Source organism: Camelina sativa, chromosome 2, assembly GCF_000633955.1.
Source record: "Camelina sativa cultivar DH55 chromosome 2, Cs, whole genome shotgun sequence".
NCBI lineage: Eukaryota > Viridiplantae > Streptophyta > Magnoliopsida > Brassicales > Brassicaceae > Camelina > Camelina sativa.
In genome coordinates, this window is record NC_025686.1 from 21,189,304 (window position 1) to 21,207,618 (window position 18,315).

General features: G+C 38.6%; 3 protein-coding genes across 4 annotated transcripts in view; 1 reads left to right on the forward strand and 2 right to left on the reverse strand.

The window, feature by feature from the left end:
• The window catches only part of LOC104730999 (ankyrin-3-like), a 4,235-nt gene extending 738 nt beyond the window's left edge, over positions 1-3,497 (forward strand). Inside the window, exons 2-3 of one of the 2 annotated variants that reach the window (XM_010450260.1) lie at positions 420-835; positions 2,626-3,497. In XM_010450260.1, the coding sequence (XP_010448562.1) occupies positions 420-835; positions 2,626-2,685 (476 nt within the window). In that variant the 3' untranslated portion in view covers positions 2,686-3,497. Of the gene's footprint in view, positions 1-419; positions 1,189-2,625 lie in introns of those variants that run through there. The other variant, XM_010450251.1, reaches the window with a different exon arrangement.
• On the reverse strand, positions 4,454-12,823 carry LOC109125268 (autophagy-related protein 18f-like). Its single transcript, XM_019236402.1, has 8 exons — positions 12,068-12,823; positions 11,866-11,968; positions 6,852-7,183; positions 6,398-6,778; positions 6,069-6,299; positions 5,273-5,989; positions 5,004-5,173; positions 4,454-4,910 (listed from the first exon to the last, which is right to left on the reverse strand). The coding sequence occupies exons 1-8, from the start codon at positions 12,257-12,259 to the stop codon at positions 4,730-4,732; spliced, it is 2,307 nt and encodes a 768-aa protein (XP_019091947.1). The 5' UTR covers positions 12,260-12,823; the 3' UTR covers positions 4,454-4,729.
• Positions 7,237-11,308, reverse strand: LOC104755072 (autophagy-related protein 18f-like). Its single transcript, XM_019229482.1, has 10 exons — positions 11,106-11,308; positions 10,572-11,006; positions 10,118-10,498; positions 9,789-10,019; positions 9,302-9,709; positions 8,709-9,143; positions 8,255-8,635; positions 7,926-8,156; positions 7,400-7,846; positions 7,237-7,305 (listed from the first exon to the last, which is right to left on the reverse strand). Exons 1-10 carry the CDS (start codon positions 11,295-11,297, stop codon positions 7,237-7,239), a joined length of 3,210 nt encoding a protein of 1,069 aa, XP_019085027.1. The 5' UTR covers positions 11,298-11,308.

Below are 18,315 nucleotides of genomic sequence, written 5' to 3' on the forward strand. Positions count from 1 at the left end.
TTTTTTTTTTTTTTTTGTGTGTGGTTACTTTCACTCTCTGAAACAAAAATATATCCATCCATATTAAAAATGAAAAAGAAAATATATGAGGAAATATATTTAATATCATATCATTTTTTTTATCAAACTTTTCCGTTTGAAGCCAATAAATTGTTAAACAAGAAAAAATTTGAAAGTTTTCTCTAAATCCACCCAAAAATAAATAATGGCTCTTTCCCCTGAGACCAGATGATGGTCCTTGAAAAGTATGTGCACCCAGTGAAATAATTAGGTTGACCAAGTCACAAAATTCTCCTCGTTACCTCAACCACTAGTCCACAAATACAACCTAATATTATTTCGTCCATTTGAACTGTGGTGTTAGTATTTTAATGCGACTTAACTCACTCTAGTACGTTTGTGTGTGGATTGATGATCAGATCTCTCAAGGAGAATGCTAGAGAAGTTCCCCAACATAGCTTGGCATGTTGATGGAGAATTTTCCACACCGTTGCATTTTGCATGTGATGTAGGTAACCTTGATATAGTAAAGATGCTGCTAGGTCTTGATGAAATACTTGCAGAGAGGGTCAATAAAGATGGGATCACACCTTTGCATTTGGCGGCCATGAAATGCTCGGTTGCAATCTTGAAGGAGTTTTTGGACAAGACACCAAGATCTTTCAACACACTCACACCAGCAAAAGAAACTGTCTTCCATCTGGCTGCAAAACACCAAAACATATCAGCCTTCGTTTTCATGGCACAGAATTCAGAGCTAACCGAATTTCTCCACCGGACGGATAAACAGGGCAATACTGTTCTACACACTGCTGCCTCCGTAGCCTGCCTTTCAGTAAGTGTTTCTTCTTTTGCTTCACAATATCTGCTAAGATTGGTCCAAACCAAACCCGATAGTTTGTAGCTTTTCTAAGTAAGGTTTTGATTTGTTTCTTTTTTTTTGTTTCTTAATATCAGTACCTAGTTAAATTGTTATAAAAGTTTGTTTGAAAGTGGTTTGAAAACTATCGATATCCAAAAATTATATTGATTAGCTAATAAGAAAAAAATATATATCCATGATATTTATGTTATATTGGTGGTTTGAACCCTGGTTTGGGGAGGTCAACAATATAGAATTTATCATCTGTGCTACTGAACCTTTATAGAAGTTCTAAACAATTTGTAAATAAAATAAAATAAATATGATAGGAGAATCATAATTTGAAATCTTAACAAAATCTTCGAATTTATTTATTAAAAATAGGGAAAAATAATTGTATTGTATACTTGGATATAAAATCTTAGTTTTTAAAATTCTGATTGGTTTATATATTTTTTTAAAAAAGTAATTAGTAATTTCGTCCATAATTTATTAGAAAGAGAAAATATTTTTTAAGATTTTTTTTAGATTTTTTAATATTTGATATGTGAGTGTTTTTAATTTTTAATTTAATTATATTTATTTAAATTAGTTAATTAAGCTTAATTAATTTTTTCTAATAGCAATTGAATGTAATTTTTTACACATTTTAAGGTTAGTTTCATATTTGTACTTCTCAATTAATATAGTAGGATCATTTGGTTTCTTAGGTGATAAAGGTCTAATCTAATTAAAATTAAATTGGCAAATAAAACTAATTAATTTGTTTTTAGGCTCTTATATTAGGTTTTTAGCAAAATAATAGATCAAAATAAAATCTAAGAGCAAGTGCAGTGCAAGATTTTCAAAGAAGTTCTCATATAAATAAATCAATAAAATATTAAAAAGTAAGAGAGATATATAATTGATGTTCAAAAATGAAATTTTGAGAAGAGTAATTTTTCAAAATACCACACTTAAGTAAAATATTAAATCATCAACACTAATACATGATTGAAATCAAATATTAAATCATCATCATCATCATCATCATCATCATCATAACAGTACATGATCGAAATTAACTATGTACAATCCATTTAGGGTACTGGGTGGGATTAGTAGAGCGTCGGTGTATGGTCCCACGAGCTTCGTAGAGCCAAAATAGTTTCCCAGTCATCTTCGTTCAGTATCCTCTTAGTAGAGTCGTCTATCACTCGCAGGATTGATTTCGACTCGGCATCCGCATCCTTATCATCGAACAAGTAGGATTCGTGTTGGATATTAAATGCACCTCCAAAACAAAAAAAATTTAAAATCATCATCAGCGATCGAAATCATCATCATCATCTATAATAGTAATAGATCAAATATCATCATCATCATCTATAATAGTAATAGATCAAATATCATCATCATCATCTATAATAGTAATAGATCAAATATCATCATCATCAGCATCATCATCATCTATAATAGTAATATCATCATCACGACTTTGTATGTCTGGTTTTTCTTCTCGTAGTAATAACCAAGTCTTCCTTTAAACGACCCATCTTTTTTTATTTACTTGTTGTCACGTATCAAAACATATCAAAAGCAGACAAAACCCTACTTAATAAAAAAAATTTCTGTTACACTTGGGAAAATGACGAGGATTTGCGATCTTCCACCAAAACTAGTAGGGTTGATTTTCACCAAGATTCGCATAACATCTATAAGAACCGTGCGATCCACTTGCACGTTGTGGAAAGCTTTAACCAAAGATTGGGTTTTGGGTATAGGAGCGGCTAGGGAGCAGTTTTTGGGGCTCATGGCGATGGATTCGAAGGTTTGTTCACTGAGATTCCATCTCTGCCGCGAAAACAACAGCAAGGAAGACGAAGACTTTCTTGATCTATCTATAAAGCAGGTTGATTTACTTAAAGGAGTCGACATATCTAAAATATTTTACTGCGATGGCTTATCTTTATGCGTAGCCAAAGACAACTCAAGGCTCGTGGTGTGGAACCCCTATTTGGGTCAAACAAGGTGGATCGAACCTAGAACAAAATTCCACACACTGGACACGTATGCTCTAGGATACGATATCAACCGTAACCACAAAATCTTGAAGTTCATGGATAGTCGCTCTTTTGAAGACAAGGACTTTTTCGGGTACGAACTTTACGACTTCAACTCTCATTCATGGAGGGTTCTCGACGTCACTTCTAACTGGCATATACAAGATTACCAACGCGGCGTGTCTTTGAAGGGAAATTCTTACTTTTACGCTCAAGAGAAATTAGGACATTACGTTGCGCCTCCCCGTGGATATAAAATAGCACCTAACTTGTCTAGCAAAATAAGAAGATTGCCTAGTGGAAGTGTGAAGATATCGTATTATGAAGATTTCTTACTTTGTTTTGATTTTACAAGAGAGAGATTCGGACCGCATCTGCCTCTTCCATTTCGCTCTATGATCAGTGAGACTGTGGCCCTCTCATCTTTTAAAGAAGAGCATCGAGGAAATTGGCCCTACGCGTACGCGGGGAAATACTTCACAAATTTATTCTCCTCCACTTGTGTGCTCTTCTTCTTATTTTCCGAGTTTAGTGCAACTCAACCAATCTCGCAAAAGGAAAGAATAAAGAGATACTTAGGGGCTGTTATTGGAGAGATGATTTCTAAATCCATATGGAATTGTAAATTTTAGAAATCAAAACAGATGGATTTTGAAATAACATGTTTTATCTTTGGATTTCAATCATTCTATTTTACACTATCAAATCCATTCAAATCCATATAAAACATAATGTGGATTTTGAAATCCAAAAACAAATCATTAAATGAATAACAGGGGATTTTAAAAAGTATTTGTAAATCATAGAACCAATAACACATGATTTTGATAAGTATTTTAAAATCAATGATTGAATAACACATGATTTTTGTTTGGATTTCCAAATCCATCAAAATCATACATCCAATAACCCCCCCTTAGTTTTGTTTTTTTTTGCATTTGTCTGCAAGAAACCTCCTCCAATATATTTCTGTAGAATATTTCTGTTTTTGATTTTTTTTTTTTAACCCCATGTTCTTAATTCTACTCTTTTTAACTGCTCTCTCTCTTTACCAATTGCGAAATAAATTCTCATGTTTTCTTCCCTTCGTCCGTGAGATGACTAGGTTTAAAATATAATAACTTAAAGAGAGAAATTTAAGTAACAAACATCAAAAAAGGATTTTATTAAAAACAACAATCAACTAAAAGTAAAAATCATATATGTAACATATATAAAAAAAAATATATATCAAATCGGCTCTAATTAACTCTATTGCGCCTTCAGTTATAATGATGCTCTATATATGCTCTATTTCTCTTTATTGCGCCTTCAGTTGTATACTCCTTACCAAGCTGAGATTTCTCAAGGAAGACTTAGATCTTTGCTTAATTTCCAGACAGTTATCACTGATCTCACTATGTCCAACGCTTCGTTGCTCGACGAAAAGAAAAAGTTATGCTATAGGAAAAGAACAAACAACATAAATTGTACTTTGTAAACAATATTTCGAAAAATATCGTTTTCTTTCCAAACTTGATTACAAACTTATACAAAGGTGCGTGAAAAAAAATGTAAAGAACTTTTTTTATTTTTTTTATTACGTTTAACATCCTAAGATCATATATATAGTTCATGAATCAATGGGGCTGATAATATTCTGTAAGAGAAAAAAAAAAGAGTAATAAAGCTATTTACATCCTAAAAAGATATGTCAATTTCCCTTTTTCTTTTCTATACAATTTTCCAGAGTTATTTTTGTGTGTGTTCTTCTTCTGTTCTGTCGTCGTAGCCTGAGTTTGTGTGAAAAAAAAAAATGAACCAATAGCAACATCACCTTCTTCCACTAATCCACTTCCTCATCTTCACTGTGATTCTTCTCTTCTGCAATACCTTCTTCTTTATATACAGTCTTGCTCTGTGTCTCTTCTTCGCTATGTACAGCCCCGTGATCAGTCTCTGTTCCATGACCCTCCAGAGGAGCCTTTTTGTCACCTTCTGTACTGTTCCTTGGACTCTGCATTGATCTGTGTATCATAATATCAGTGCTAAGAAAGTGACACAGAGACAAATACAACTTTTAAAAAAGTGTTGAGCATGAGCAGATTCAGAAAACTTACTCGTTAATCACTTGTTCGGATCTTGGAGATTGGAGATAGCCCCAGACTGGAACCAAGTCTCTTGTTCTTGCTTCAATTGTACGAGTTTGGATATCTTCAATCTCCATCTCCCCTCCTCCTTCACCACTAATCTCTCCACCCCGATTCAGTACCAGTTCTTGAAACCTAAACTGTTTTGTGCAAAATAACAAAAGTATAAGAGATCATCCAAACAACACATTATTAGCATTTTTTCAGATCATTTTCTAAAAAAAGAAGGAAACATATACCTTTCGCCTTGCCCATAACGGTAGCTGAGTCTGCAGATGCATTTGCAACTCTGCTTCAAATATGAACAAATGACGCTTATCCTCCACATGGGTTGTTCCTTTCTTAGTTACTTTCCAAGCTTCCTCAACGCTCTGTTTTCTAACAACCTCCGGAAACACTTTACTTCTAGAGTCCACTGATGTTCCACCTCCATATATGTCACTGTTGTGATCTTGCGTCTCCATCCTAGATTGGTTTTGGATCATGGACCACCTTCTTATTGGATCTACCGCTAGTTTTCCTTCAGTCTCTAAACCAGACTCAAAATCAAACCCTGTCATCGCCGCATTCTCATGACCAACACCAACCGAATGCTCACGTAACGCATACTGTGTCAGACATCCAGAAGGAGCAAAAACCAGAAGATTCGTCTTGGAGCAAAAATCAACAGGAGAACCATAGTAGTTATTGTTACTCTTTTCATCGGAATAACAGAAAGAGGATGTGATTGCACCCGGAACAGAGCCTCCAACCATTCCAGCTGCTGCAGATGCTGCATCACTCATTGTTCCAATCCATCCGCTGCTGTTTTTGCTTCTTATCCTATTGATTGCAGATAAAGGAACCGGAGAATCTCCTTCTTTCTCAGGGTTAATCTCAAACAGATGACTTGTCCCTCTTGAAGAGCTAACCACTATCAAATTGCTATCATTGCTGAAACAGATGTCTTGTATCACCTAAAAAAAAATCGCAGTTAAGGTTAAACAAAAGCACCAAAAGTTTCCACATGTGTAGGTGAAGAAGGGCTCTGCTTACCGCATTAGTAAAACCGCGTTGAAGCCTGAAAAGATGGGCAAAAGTCTTTGGGTTCACATCCTTGCTAGTAGAGATTGTTGGCATTATTCTAAAGACGTTAATATTGTGCCCCTGAATCGAAGCAGACACCAAAAGCATGCCGCTTGGATCAAAGCACAAAGCTGATATTGGACTCTTGTGTGCCTTAAACTGTGTTATGACGCTTTTGTTTGTGATATCTTTGACAATAACCTGCACACATACCAAGAAAATCAACTTGAGAGCATACATCAATTGAAAATCAACTTGAGAGCAAAGCAACTTGAGCAAGATTAGATTTTGAGAATTACCATTCCTATGCTATCTGCATCTGGCACATTTTCATTAACAACTCCAATGCTTTTCAAACCAGGAATATATGGATTGGGCAGAACCTCTGAGCAGTATCGAGACAATGACTTGTACCCTTTGTCTCCAAGATTTACTATCCCTGAGGCGAGCTGCTTACTCGATTCTCTAGCAAATTGTGCAACACTGGGTGATGACGACAGTGAGAGAAGTTCTGAAGTGAAAATTGCAGAACTTGAGTCAGCAATACGACTTCCGCTATACGCAATCCATCGTGGACCAACAGCAAGAGGGCCATATCCAACACCCAATGAGCCACACACAATGGAGTTAGTGACAATCGTGTAATCCATTTCCAATGTTGAAGCATCAAAGCAATGTATCTGCAAATACATGTTCACATTGTTAGTTTCAGAACACACAAAAGCAAAAGTGACAACAATATGACATTCGAACCTGAGCTGCTTGTAGTACAGCAACAATCCGAGAACTGCACCTAACCGAGTAAACGGTAGACCGGAATTTCAAAGTTTGCACATAAGACTGAGACTTTAACGAGTAGACATAGACATTAGTAGGAACAACTACGGTTTCACTTCCAGGATCCTCAGAACTAATCTGTTTACTTGACTTATCCTCCCAAGAACTGTCACCACACACAGCCAAAAGCGGACGGCTCTCATAGAACCTATCATCTAACACTCCAGAGTTTAATGGATTGGGTAGCATTTGCATAAAGGACGCTTGACCATCATATGCAGAAACTATAACATGAACATTCTCAGTATCTTCAACATCCCAAACTTGAAACCCAGACTGAANTGGGTTGTTCCTTTCTTAGTTACTTTCCAAGCTTCCTCAACGCTCTGTTTTCTAACAACCTCCGGAAACACTTTACTTCTAGAGTCCACTGATGTTCCACCTCCATATATGTCACTGTTGTGATCTTGCGTCTCCATCCTAGATTGGTTTTGGATCATGGACCACCTTCTTATTGGATCTACCGCTAGTTTTCCTTCAGTCTCTAAACCAGACTCAAAATCAAACCCTGTCATCGCCGCATTCTCATGACCAACACCAACCGAATGCTCACGTAACGCATACTGTGTCAGACATCCAGAAGGAGCAAAAACCAGAAGATTCGTCTTGGAGCAAAAATCAACAGGAGAACCATAGTAGTTATTGTTACTCTTTTCATCGGAATAACAGAAAGAGGATGTGATTGCACCCGGAACAGAGCCTCCAACCATTCCAGCTGCTGCAGATGCTGCATCACTCATTGTTCCAATCCATCCGCTGCTGTTTTTGCTTCTTATCCTATTGATTGCAGATAAAGGAACCGGAGAATCTCCTTCTTTCTCAGGGTTAATCTCAAACAGATGACTTGTCCCTCTTGAAGAGCTAACCACTATCAAATTGCTATCATTGCTGAAACAGATGTCTTGTATCACCTAAAAAAAAATCGCAGTTAAGGTTAAACAAAAGCACCAAAAGTTTCCACATGTGTAGGTGAAGAAGGGCTCTGCTTACCGCATTAGTAAAACCGCGTTGAAGCCTGAAAAGATGGGCAAAAGTCTTTGGGTTCACATCCTTGCTAGTAGAGATTGTTGGCATTATTCTAAAGACGTTAATATTGTGCCCCTGAATCGAAGCAGACACCAAAAGCATGCCGCTTGGATCAAAGCACAAAGCTGATATTGGACTCTTGTGTGCCTTAAACTGTGTTATGACGCTTTTGTTTGTGATATCTTTGACAATAACCTGCACACATACCAAGAAAATCAACTTGAGAGCATACATCAATTGAAAATCAACTTGAGAGCAAAGCAACTTGAGCAAGATTAGATTTTGAGAATTACCATTCCTATGCTATCTGCATCTGGCACATTTTCATTAACAACTCCAATGCTTTTCAAACCAGGAATATATGGATTGGGCAGAACCTCTGAGCAGTATCGAGACAATGACTTGTACCCTTTGTCTCCAAGATTTACTATCCCTGAGGCGAGCTGCTTACTCGATTCTCTAGCAAATTGTGCAACACTGGGTGATGACGACAGTGAGAGAAGTTCTGAAGTGAAAATTGCAGAACTTGAGTCAGCAATACGACTTCCGCTATACGCAATCCATCGTGGACCAACAGCAAGAGGGCCATATCCAACACCCAATGAGCCACACACAATGGAGTTAGTGACAATCGTGTAATCCATTTCCAATGTTGAAGCATCAAAGCAATGTATCTGCAAATACATGTTCACATTGTTAGTTTCAGAACACACAAAAGCAAAAGTGACAACAATATGACATTCGAACCTGAGCTGCTTGTAGTACAGCAACAATCCGAGAACTGCACCTAACCGAGTAAACGGTAGACCGGAATTTCAAAGTTTGCACATAAGACTGAGACTTTAACGAGTAGACATAGACATTAGTAGGAACAACTACGGTTTCACTTCCAGGATCCTCAGAACTAATCTGTTTACTTGACTTATCCTCCCAAGAACTGTCACCACACACAGCCAAAAGCGGACGGCTCTCATAGAACCTATCATCTAACACTCCAGAGTTTAATGGATTGGGTAGCATTTGCATAAAGGACGCTTGACCATCATATGCAGAAACTATAACATGAACATTCTCAGTATCTTCAACATCCCAAACTTGAAACCCAGACTGAAATGCTAGTAAAAGAACTCTTCGAGCATCACCATCCTCTTTCTCTAGCTTATCAAACCCCGCCCATAGTACCTATTCCCAAACAAAAAAAGATTCAAAATTCATCAACCAAGACCGATCAAACACTTACAACAAACCTAAAGATCGCTCCTTTAAGGTAAAGAAAGTTACCTGATCGTGATGAGAATCAACGTCTCTGACGGCGGAAGAAGCAGCAGAAACAGCGGAACGAGCAACAGTAGAAGNGCATTCTCATGACCAACACCAACCGAATGCTCACGTAAGGCATACTGTGTCAGACATCCAGAAGGAGCAAAAACCAGAAGATTCGTCTTGGAGCAAAAATCAACAGGAGAACCATAGTAGTTATTGTTACTCTTTTCATCGGAGTAACAGAAAGAGGATGTGATTGCACCCGGAACAGAGCCTCCAACCATTCCAGCTGCTGCAGATGCTGCATCACTCATTGTTCCAATCCATCCGCTGCTGTTTTTGCTTCTTATCCTATTGATTGCAGATAAAGGAACCGGGGTATCTCCTTCTTTCTCAGGGTTAATCTCAAACAGATGACTTGTCCCTCTTGAAGAGCTAACCACTATCAAATTGCTATCATTGCTGAAACAGATGTCTTGTATCACCTAAAAAAAAATCGCAGTTAAGGTTAAACAAAAGCACCAAAAGTTTCCACATGTGTAGGTGAAGAAGGGCTCTGCTTACCGCATTAGTAAAACCGCGTTGAAGCCTGAAAAGATGGGCAAAAGTCTTTGGGTTCACATCCTTGCTAGTAGAGATTGTTGGCATTATTCTAAAGACGTTAATATTGTGCCCCTGAATCGAAGCAGACACCAAAAGCATGCCGCTTGGATCAAAGCACAAAGCTGATATTGGACTCTTGTGTGCCTTAAACTGTGTTATGACGCTTTTGTTTGTGATATCTTTGACAATAACCTGCACACATACCAAGAAAATCAACTTGAGAGCATACATCAATTGAAAATCAACTTGAGAGCAAAGCAACTTGAGCAAGATTAGATTTTGAGAATTACCATTCCTATGCTATCTGCATCTGGCACATTTTCATTAACAACTCCAATGCTTTTCAAACCAGGAATATATGGATTGGGCAGAACCTCTGAGCAGTATCGAGACAATGACTTGTACCCTTTGTCTCCAAGATTTACTATCCCTGAGGCGAGCTGCTTACTCGATTCTCTAGCAAATTGTGCAACACTGGGTGATGACGACAGTGAGAGAAGTTCTGAAGTGAAAATTGCAGAACTTGAGTCAGCAATACGACTTCCGCTATACGCAATCCATCGTGGACCAACAGCAAGAGGGCCATATCCAACACCCAATGAGCCACACACAATGGAGTTAGTGACAATCGTGTAATCCATTTCCAATGTTGAAGCATCAAAGCAATGTATCTGCAAATACATGTTCACATTGTTAGTTTCAGAACACACAAAAGCAAAAGTGACAACAATATGACATTCGAACCTGAGCTGCTTGTAGTACAGCAACAATCCGAGAACTGCACCTAACCGAGTAAACGGTAGACCGGAATTTCAAAGTTTGCACATAAGACTGAGACTTTAACGAGTAGACATAGACATTAGTAGGAACAACTACGGTTTCACTTCCAGGATCCTCAGAACTAATCTGTTTACTTGACTTATCCTCCCAAGAACTGTCACCACACACAGCCAAAAGCGGACGGCTCTCATAGAACCTATCATCTAACACTCCAGAGTTTAATGGATTGGGTAGCATTTGCATAAAGGACGCTTGACCATCATATGCAGAAACTATAACATGAACATTCTCAGTATCTTCAACATCCCAAACTTGAAACCCAGACTGAAATGCTAGTAAAAGAACTCTTCGAGCATCACCATCCTCTTTCTCTAGCTTATCAAACCCCGCCCATAGTACCTATTCCCAAACAAAAAAAGATTCAAAATTCATCAACCAAGACCGATCAAACACTTACAACAAACCTAAAGATCGCTCCTTTAAGGTAAAGAAAGTTACCTGATCGTGATGAGAATCAACGTCTCTGACGGCGGAAGAAGCAGCAGAAACAGCGGAACGAGCAACAGTAGAAGCACCAGATGAAATCACACGAAGGCAATTAGACAAAGCACGAAAGGAGCTACGAGCTGATCGTGACACAACTCCTCCGTCCGGAGACTTGGGAGAAGAACCGTCGCCGTTCTTCCTCATAATGTTGGAGAGAAAACTNGTCAGCAATACGACTTCCGCTATACGCAATCCATCGTGGACCAACAGCAAGAGGGCCATATCCAACACCCAATGAGCCACACACAATGGAGTTAGTGACAATCGTGTAATCCATTTCCAATGTTGAAGCATCAAAGCAATGTATCTGCAAATACATGTTCACATTGTTAGTTTCAGAACACACAAAAGCAAAAGTGACAACAATATGACATTCGAACCTGAGCTGCTTGTAGTACAGCAACAATCCGAGAACTGCACCTAACCGAGTAAACGGTAGACCGGAATTTCAAAGTTTGCACATAAGACTGAGACTTTAACGAGTAGACATAGACATTAGTAGGAACAACTACGGTTTCACTTCCAGGATCCTCAGAACTAATCTGTTTACTTGACTTATCCTCCCAAGAACTGTCACCACACACAGCCAAAAGCGGACGGCTCTCATAGAACCTATCATCTAACACTCCAGAGTTTAATGGATTGGGTAGCATTTGCATAAAGGACGCTTGACCATCATATGCAGAAACTATAACATGAACATTCTCAGTATCTTCAACATCCCAAACTTGAAACCCAGACTGAAATGCTAGTAAAAGAACTCTTCGAGCATCACCATCCTCTTTCTCTAGCTTATCAAACCCCGCCCATAGTACCTATTCCCAAACAAAAAAAGATTCAAAATTCATCAACCAAGACCGATCAAACACTTACAACAAACCTAAAGATCGCTCCTTTAAGGTAAAGAAAGTTACCTGATCGTGATGAGAATCAACGTCTCTGACGGCGGAAGAAGCAGCAGAAACAGCGGAACGAGCAACAGTAGAAGCACCAGATGAAATCACACGAAGGCAATTAGACAAAGCACGAAAGGAGCTACGAGCTGATCGTGACACAACTCCTCCGTCAGGAGACTTGGGAGAAGAACCGTCGCCGTTCTTCCTCATAATGTTGGAGAGAAAACTCTTTTTTAGTATCAAAAAAAGAAAAGCTTTGATCTTTTTTTTAAAAGCCCTCTCCGAAATCAAAACCTAAAGTTTCGATTTTTTCTATATCTACGCCTGAGATTTTTCCCAAGAAATCAAACAAAAAAATTGAATCTCCGAGTAAAACGGGGAAGAAGATAAGAAAAAGTAAGCAAATTTAACAAATTTTTGATTAGAATCTTGAAAAAAAGAGACACGCAAACTCGAAATTTTTCCGTCTTCTTCAAGATGTCACAAAGCAAGAAACAAACAAAAAAGATCGAATTTTTACAAAAACCCAGAAGAAAGAATCAAATCAACGATTGAAAAAATCGAAGAAACGAAAGCAATCAGTAAAATTGTAAAAGAATTAAAAGAGATTAAAGAAAAAAAAAAAGAGAATGAAGCGTCGTATGGAAGGAGTAATCTTGATTAAGACTTTGGGAAACGCTTAAGAACAAGAAAAGGGGGAAAAGATTTTGAGGATAAGAGCGACAGAGAGAGAGAGCGTAACAACAAAGACCTTACTTAAGAGACGAAAGCTGCTGTTTGAAAACCTTCATTTACGAGTTTTTTTCGTTCATTATTTATATATTTTTTTTTAAGTTGGGGGAAAAAAAATTGGATTAAGTTGTTTCTTTTACGTATCGTTTTTGTATTTACTACAGAGAATGAAGAAAGAGACTCACCGTCCACGTCTCCTTCTCTTAATTTTAATTAATTTGGGAATGTCTGGTTTTCTTGGTTAACTTATATATATATACTTTGATACTTATTTAACCAAATAAATCAAAATATTAATTGAAAATTTTATTGATTTTAATATATACAGTAGTTAATTATCGGTTAGCCAAGAAAATATGAAATTTTATTATCGTTTATAACGAACCGTGTTTTTAACTAATGTTCACATTAATAAAATCTAAAGTCTAAACCAATTAAATTCACCGTAAGTAGGACGACGTGCGTTAGTCTTTTTTATTTTTATTTTTCCCTGTGACGTGCGCTGGTCTTAGATGAGGAATGTTGAACATTAGTTTAATTTTTATATAACTTGATAAGGATCCGCTCGTGTGCGGATTTAAAATTTCGTAAATTAAATTAAATTTTATAAAGATATATTAAAATTTGTCGTATGTTATTTATAAATTTTTAACTAATGTTCACATTCGTCTAATAGCCACTAATCTTTAAGTACCACTTATGACCAAATAATTTTTCTTGCAAACTTGGTACTCAATACGAAAATTGTGAAGCATTGTTCAAGACGTAGCAAGAGGGTAACCAAGTTTCGACGTACCACGAGGATAACCTAAAGCGTAGACAGTTTCCCCAATAAAAGGTATCTCTCCAAGCTCCAAAGGATTCATATCTTTCCAAATCCGTTTACTATCAATAACTAAGATAGCCAAGTCACATCCATTCCCAAGCGCTTCAACTTTTGCAGTGTACTTAGTGAAGAATAGAAACGTGTCTTTAAGTTTGTTTTGTTATGTTTGAATTAGTCTAAGTAGTGGGAATGTGTCTTCCTTAGATATAGGAGACGACTAAACAAGTTGCAGGTTTTTTAGGAAGTAGTCGTGCTTTGTATGAACTACTATAAATCCTTTTCCTGTAACACTTTTATTAATTAAGAGAGTATTATTCAGTTTACGTTACTTTGGTTTTTGCAAAGTGCTCTGTTCTGTTTTAACAAGTGGTATCAGAGCCTCTTTCCTATAAACCTGAGAGAAACACAGCAACAATGAGTGAGAAGGATGCGTTGATCGTGCCAAAGTTCGATGGCGACTATGAGCACTAGGCGATGCTCATGGAGAACCTGCTTAAATCCAAGGAGTGGTGGGATCTCATTGAGACTGGAATTCCACGGCAGGAGAGGAATGTGATCCTCACCGGACCACAGAGAACGGAGTTGGCGGAGAAGACCGTCACAGACCACAAGGTGAAAAACTACCTGTTTGCATCCATCGACAAAACAATTCTCAAAACAATCCTAAAGAAGGAGACATCCAAGGATCTGTGGGAGTCGATGAGGAGGAAGTTTCAAGGGAATGACAGAGTTCAAAGCGCACAACTGCAGAGGCTGCGCAGAGAGTTTGAGATACTCGAGATGAAGAATGGCGAGACCATTAACGATTATTTCTCAAGAGTGATGGAGGTTGCCAACAACATGAGAAATCTGGGAGAAGATATGCCCGATCCGAAGGTGGTGGAGAAGATCTTACGAACTTTGGTGGAGAAATTTACCTATGTCGTATGTGCTATTGAAGAGTCCAAAGACATCAGGCTGATGACGGTAGACGGCTTACAAAGTTCATTGATGGTGCATGAGCAAAACCTAAGTAAGCTTCGAGGAGAAGAACATGCGCTGAAAGTGGAAGCTCAATGGAGACCAAACTACGGCAGAAGCAGAGGAGGTTCACCAAACCGGGGTCAAGGTCGCGGTGGCTACCAAGGAAGGGGCCGTGGAAGTTTCTCAAGAGAGATGTTTGAGTGTTACAAATGTCATAAGAAGGGACATTACAAATCGGAATGTCCAGAGTGGGACAAAGAGGCTAACTATGCGGAGATGGAAGAAGACATAGTGTTAATGTCATATGTAGACATGGAGGATCAGGAGATGATATGGATGCATCAACCATATGTGTGGCACAAGAGAGTGGTTCAGCGAGTTCGATGGTACCTTTCGACAGAATGTCAAACTTGGGGACGATAGAAGAATGATAGTGGAAGGCAAAGGAAACCTACGACTGGAGATAAATGGAACAATCAGAGTTATCACCTCGGTTTACTATGTGCCAGGGCTAAAAAACAATCTACTCAGTTTGGGGCAGTTGCAGCAAAAGGGGCTAAGAGTAATCTTTGAAGATGATATATGTGAGATCTGGCACAAGGAACAACAAACCATGGTGATGTACTCAACCATGAGCAAAAACAGGATGTTTGTGGTTCATGCTATAGTAAGAAGAGAAGAGGAAGAACACAAATGCTTTCAGGTGATGGAGAAAACAGAAAAACTGTGGCATAAGAGGTTCGGTCACCTCAACTTTAAAGGCTTAAAGACTCTAGCGGAGAAGGAGATGGTGAACGGATTACCTGTTACCAATCTTGAAGAAGCTAAAATCACTTGTGATGTTTGTCTCAAGGGGAAACAAAACGATTGGAAAGCAACACGAGCACTGCAATTGGTTCACAGCATTCCAAAGAAGAGTGATTGGAAAGCAACACGAGCACTGCAATTGGTTCACAGCGACATATGTTGTCTGATCTCACCAGTATCAGAGAGTGGAAAGAGGTATATTATCAACTTCATTGATGATTATAGTCGAAAATGCTGGACTTATCTCTTGTCAGAAAAATCAGAAGCTCTGCAATTCTTCAAAGAATTTAAAGCTGGTGCAGAAAGGGAGTTGGGACCACAGTTGGTGTGTTTGAGGACAGACAGAGGTGGCGAATTCAACTCAAAGGTGTTTGAAGATTACTGTAAGGAGAGAGGGATTAAACGTCAACTTACTGTTGCTTACACACCACAACAAAATGGTGTAGCAGAGAGGAAAAACAGAAGCATCATGAATATGACAAGGTGTATGCTGATTGAAATGTCTGTGCCAAGGAGATTCTGGGCAGAAGCGGTCCGATATGCAGTTCACATTTTGAATCGAAGCCCATCAGCAGCCTTAGGTGACATCACACCGGAGGAGAAGTGGAGCTAGCACAAACCATCGGTGGGACATTTCAGGATATTCGGGTGTGTTGCTTATGCTTTGGTACCGTATGAGAGGAGAATAAAACTCGACGAGAAAAGTGTGAAATGTGTGATGTTTGGGGTTAGCAAGGAATCAAAGGCCTATCGTCTCTACAATCCTGCGACAAAGAAGATTGTGATCAGTCGAGATGTTCATTTCGATGAGTCCAGAGGTTGGAGTTGGGATGATGAGATACAGAGTGGAGAGTTAGCATGGAATGAGTTGGTAACCGAAACAGAGAATGAAGAAACGGTTGGTCCAGAGAATGAGAATGAAGCACTTGAGCCACCACGTTCGCCACGTTCGCCAGAAAATAATGAAGAAGAAGACGCAGGAGAAGCAGAAACTCAGCAAACAGTTGCTCCTGGAGCCAAACGAAACCGTCAAGCGCCTGTATGGATGAAAGATTATGTCACAGGAAATGCTGGGTTTGTGATTGCAGAGGAAGGTGAGGATCTCTTGGCCATGTTTATTGCTTCTGATGATCCAGACCGTTTTGAGGATGCAATACAGCAAGAAGTTTGGAGAAAGGCCATGGAAGCTGAGATCAAAGCTATCGAAGAAAACAACACTTGGGAGCTGATGGATTTACCTCATGGAGCTAAAGCAATCGGAGTCAAATGGGTGTATAAAACAAAGTTCAATCAGAAAGGAGAGGTAGACAAGTTCAAGGCAAGATTGGTGGTTAAAGGTTATCATCAGAAATATGGAGTGGATTTTCATGAAGTATTTGCTCCAGTTGCTCGATGGGATACAATGAGAACCATCCTTGCTTTCGCTGCTGAGAAAAACTGGGTAGTGTTCCAACTTGATGTAAAGAGTGCTTTCCTACATGGAAAGTTGGATGAAGAGGTCTATGTAGAGCAAGGATTTGTAGTTGAGGATGAATCCAGTAAAGTATACAAGCTAAGGAAGGCTTTGTATGGGCTCAAACAATCACCAAGAGCCTGGTACAGTCGAATTTAGGGGTACTTTCTAAGAGAAAAGTTTGAGAAGGCTTACTGTGAACACACACTCTTTGTCAAGAAGGAAGGGGGTAACATTTTAATAGTAAGCTTGTATGTGGATGACTTGATCTATACAGGAAATTCTCGCACAATGCTAGAAGCGTTCAAGTCATCAATGATGAGGGAGTTCTCCATGACTGATCTAGGAAGGATGAAATATTTCCTGGGTGTTGAAGTTGTTCAAGATGAGAGAGGTATCTTCATCAGTCAACAAAAATATGCTGAAGAACTGTTGGTGAAGTATGGGATGGAGAACTGCAATGCAGTAAAAAATCCGATTGTACCAGGAAGCAAATTGTCAAGAGTGGGAGTTGGAGAAGCTGTTGATCCTACAACTTTCAAACAGCTTGTGGGAAGTCTGAGGTACTTAACTGCAACTCGACCAGATTTAATTTTTTCTGTAAATTTGGTCAGTCGTTACATGGAGGCACCCAGCGAGCAACATATGCTAGCTGCAAAGAGGATACTGCGATATATGCAAGGGACCACACACCATGGTATACGGTACAAGCGTGGAGAAGGGCAAGAACTTGTGGGTTTTGTGGATAGTGATTACGCAGGAGATGTTGATGATCGGAAAAGTACTTCGGGTTATGTCTTTATGCTTGGAGGAGGAGCTGTTTCATGGGCATCAAAGAAGCAACCTATAGTAACTTTATCCACCACTGAAGCTGAATTTGTCGCAGCAGCCTATGGAGCGTGTCAGGCAGTGTGGTTGAGAAACATCCTTGAAGAAATCGGAGCTGCTCAAAGGGAGAATACAGTTCTGTTTTGTGATAATAGTTCTACCATAAAACTGTCCAAGAATTCGGTGCTTCACGGGAGGAGCAAACACATTCATGTTAGGTTTCATTTCTTACGAGAATTGGTGAATGAGGGAGTCATCAAACTGGATTACTGTTCTACTCAAGAACAAGTTTCACACATCATGACAAAGGCTGTTAAACTCGATGTGTTCGAAATACTAAGAAAGAAGTTGGGAGTCTGCTGTGAGAAGGATTAAACTGGAAGGAGAGGTTCCAGTTTAGGGGAAGAATTGAAGAATAGAAACGTGTCTTTAAGTTTGTTTTGTTATGTTTGAATTAGTCTAAGTAGTGGGAATGTGTCTTCCTTAGATATAGGAGACGACTAAACAAGTTGCAGGTTTTTTAGGAAGTAGTCGTGCTTTGTATGAACTACTATAAATCCTTTTCCTCTAACACTTTTATTAATTAAGAGAGTATTATTCAGTTTATGTTACTTTGGTTTTTGCAAAGTGCTCTGTTCTGTTTTAACACTTAGTCGG

Bases quoted from the DNA above. Each gene is read 5' to 3' on its own strand.
- LOC109125268 (XM_019236402.1), bottom strand. From the start codon at position 12,259: ATGAGGAAGAACGGCGACGGTTCTTCTCCCAAGTCTCCTGACGGAGGA. The intron at 11,969-12,067 runs GTAACTTTCTTT...GTTTGGGAATAG, and splicing joins TTGATTCTCATCACGATCAG to GTACTATGGGCGGGGTTTGA. The intron at 5,174-5,272 runs GTATATGTTTCC...TGCACAAAACAG, and splicing joins CGTTATGGGCAAGGCGAAAG to TTTAGGTTTCAAGAACTGGT.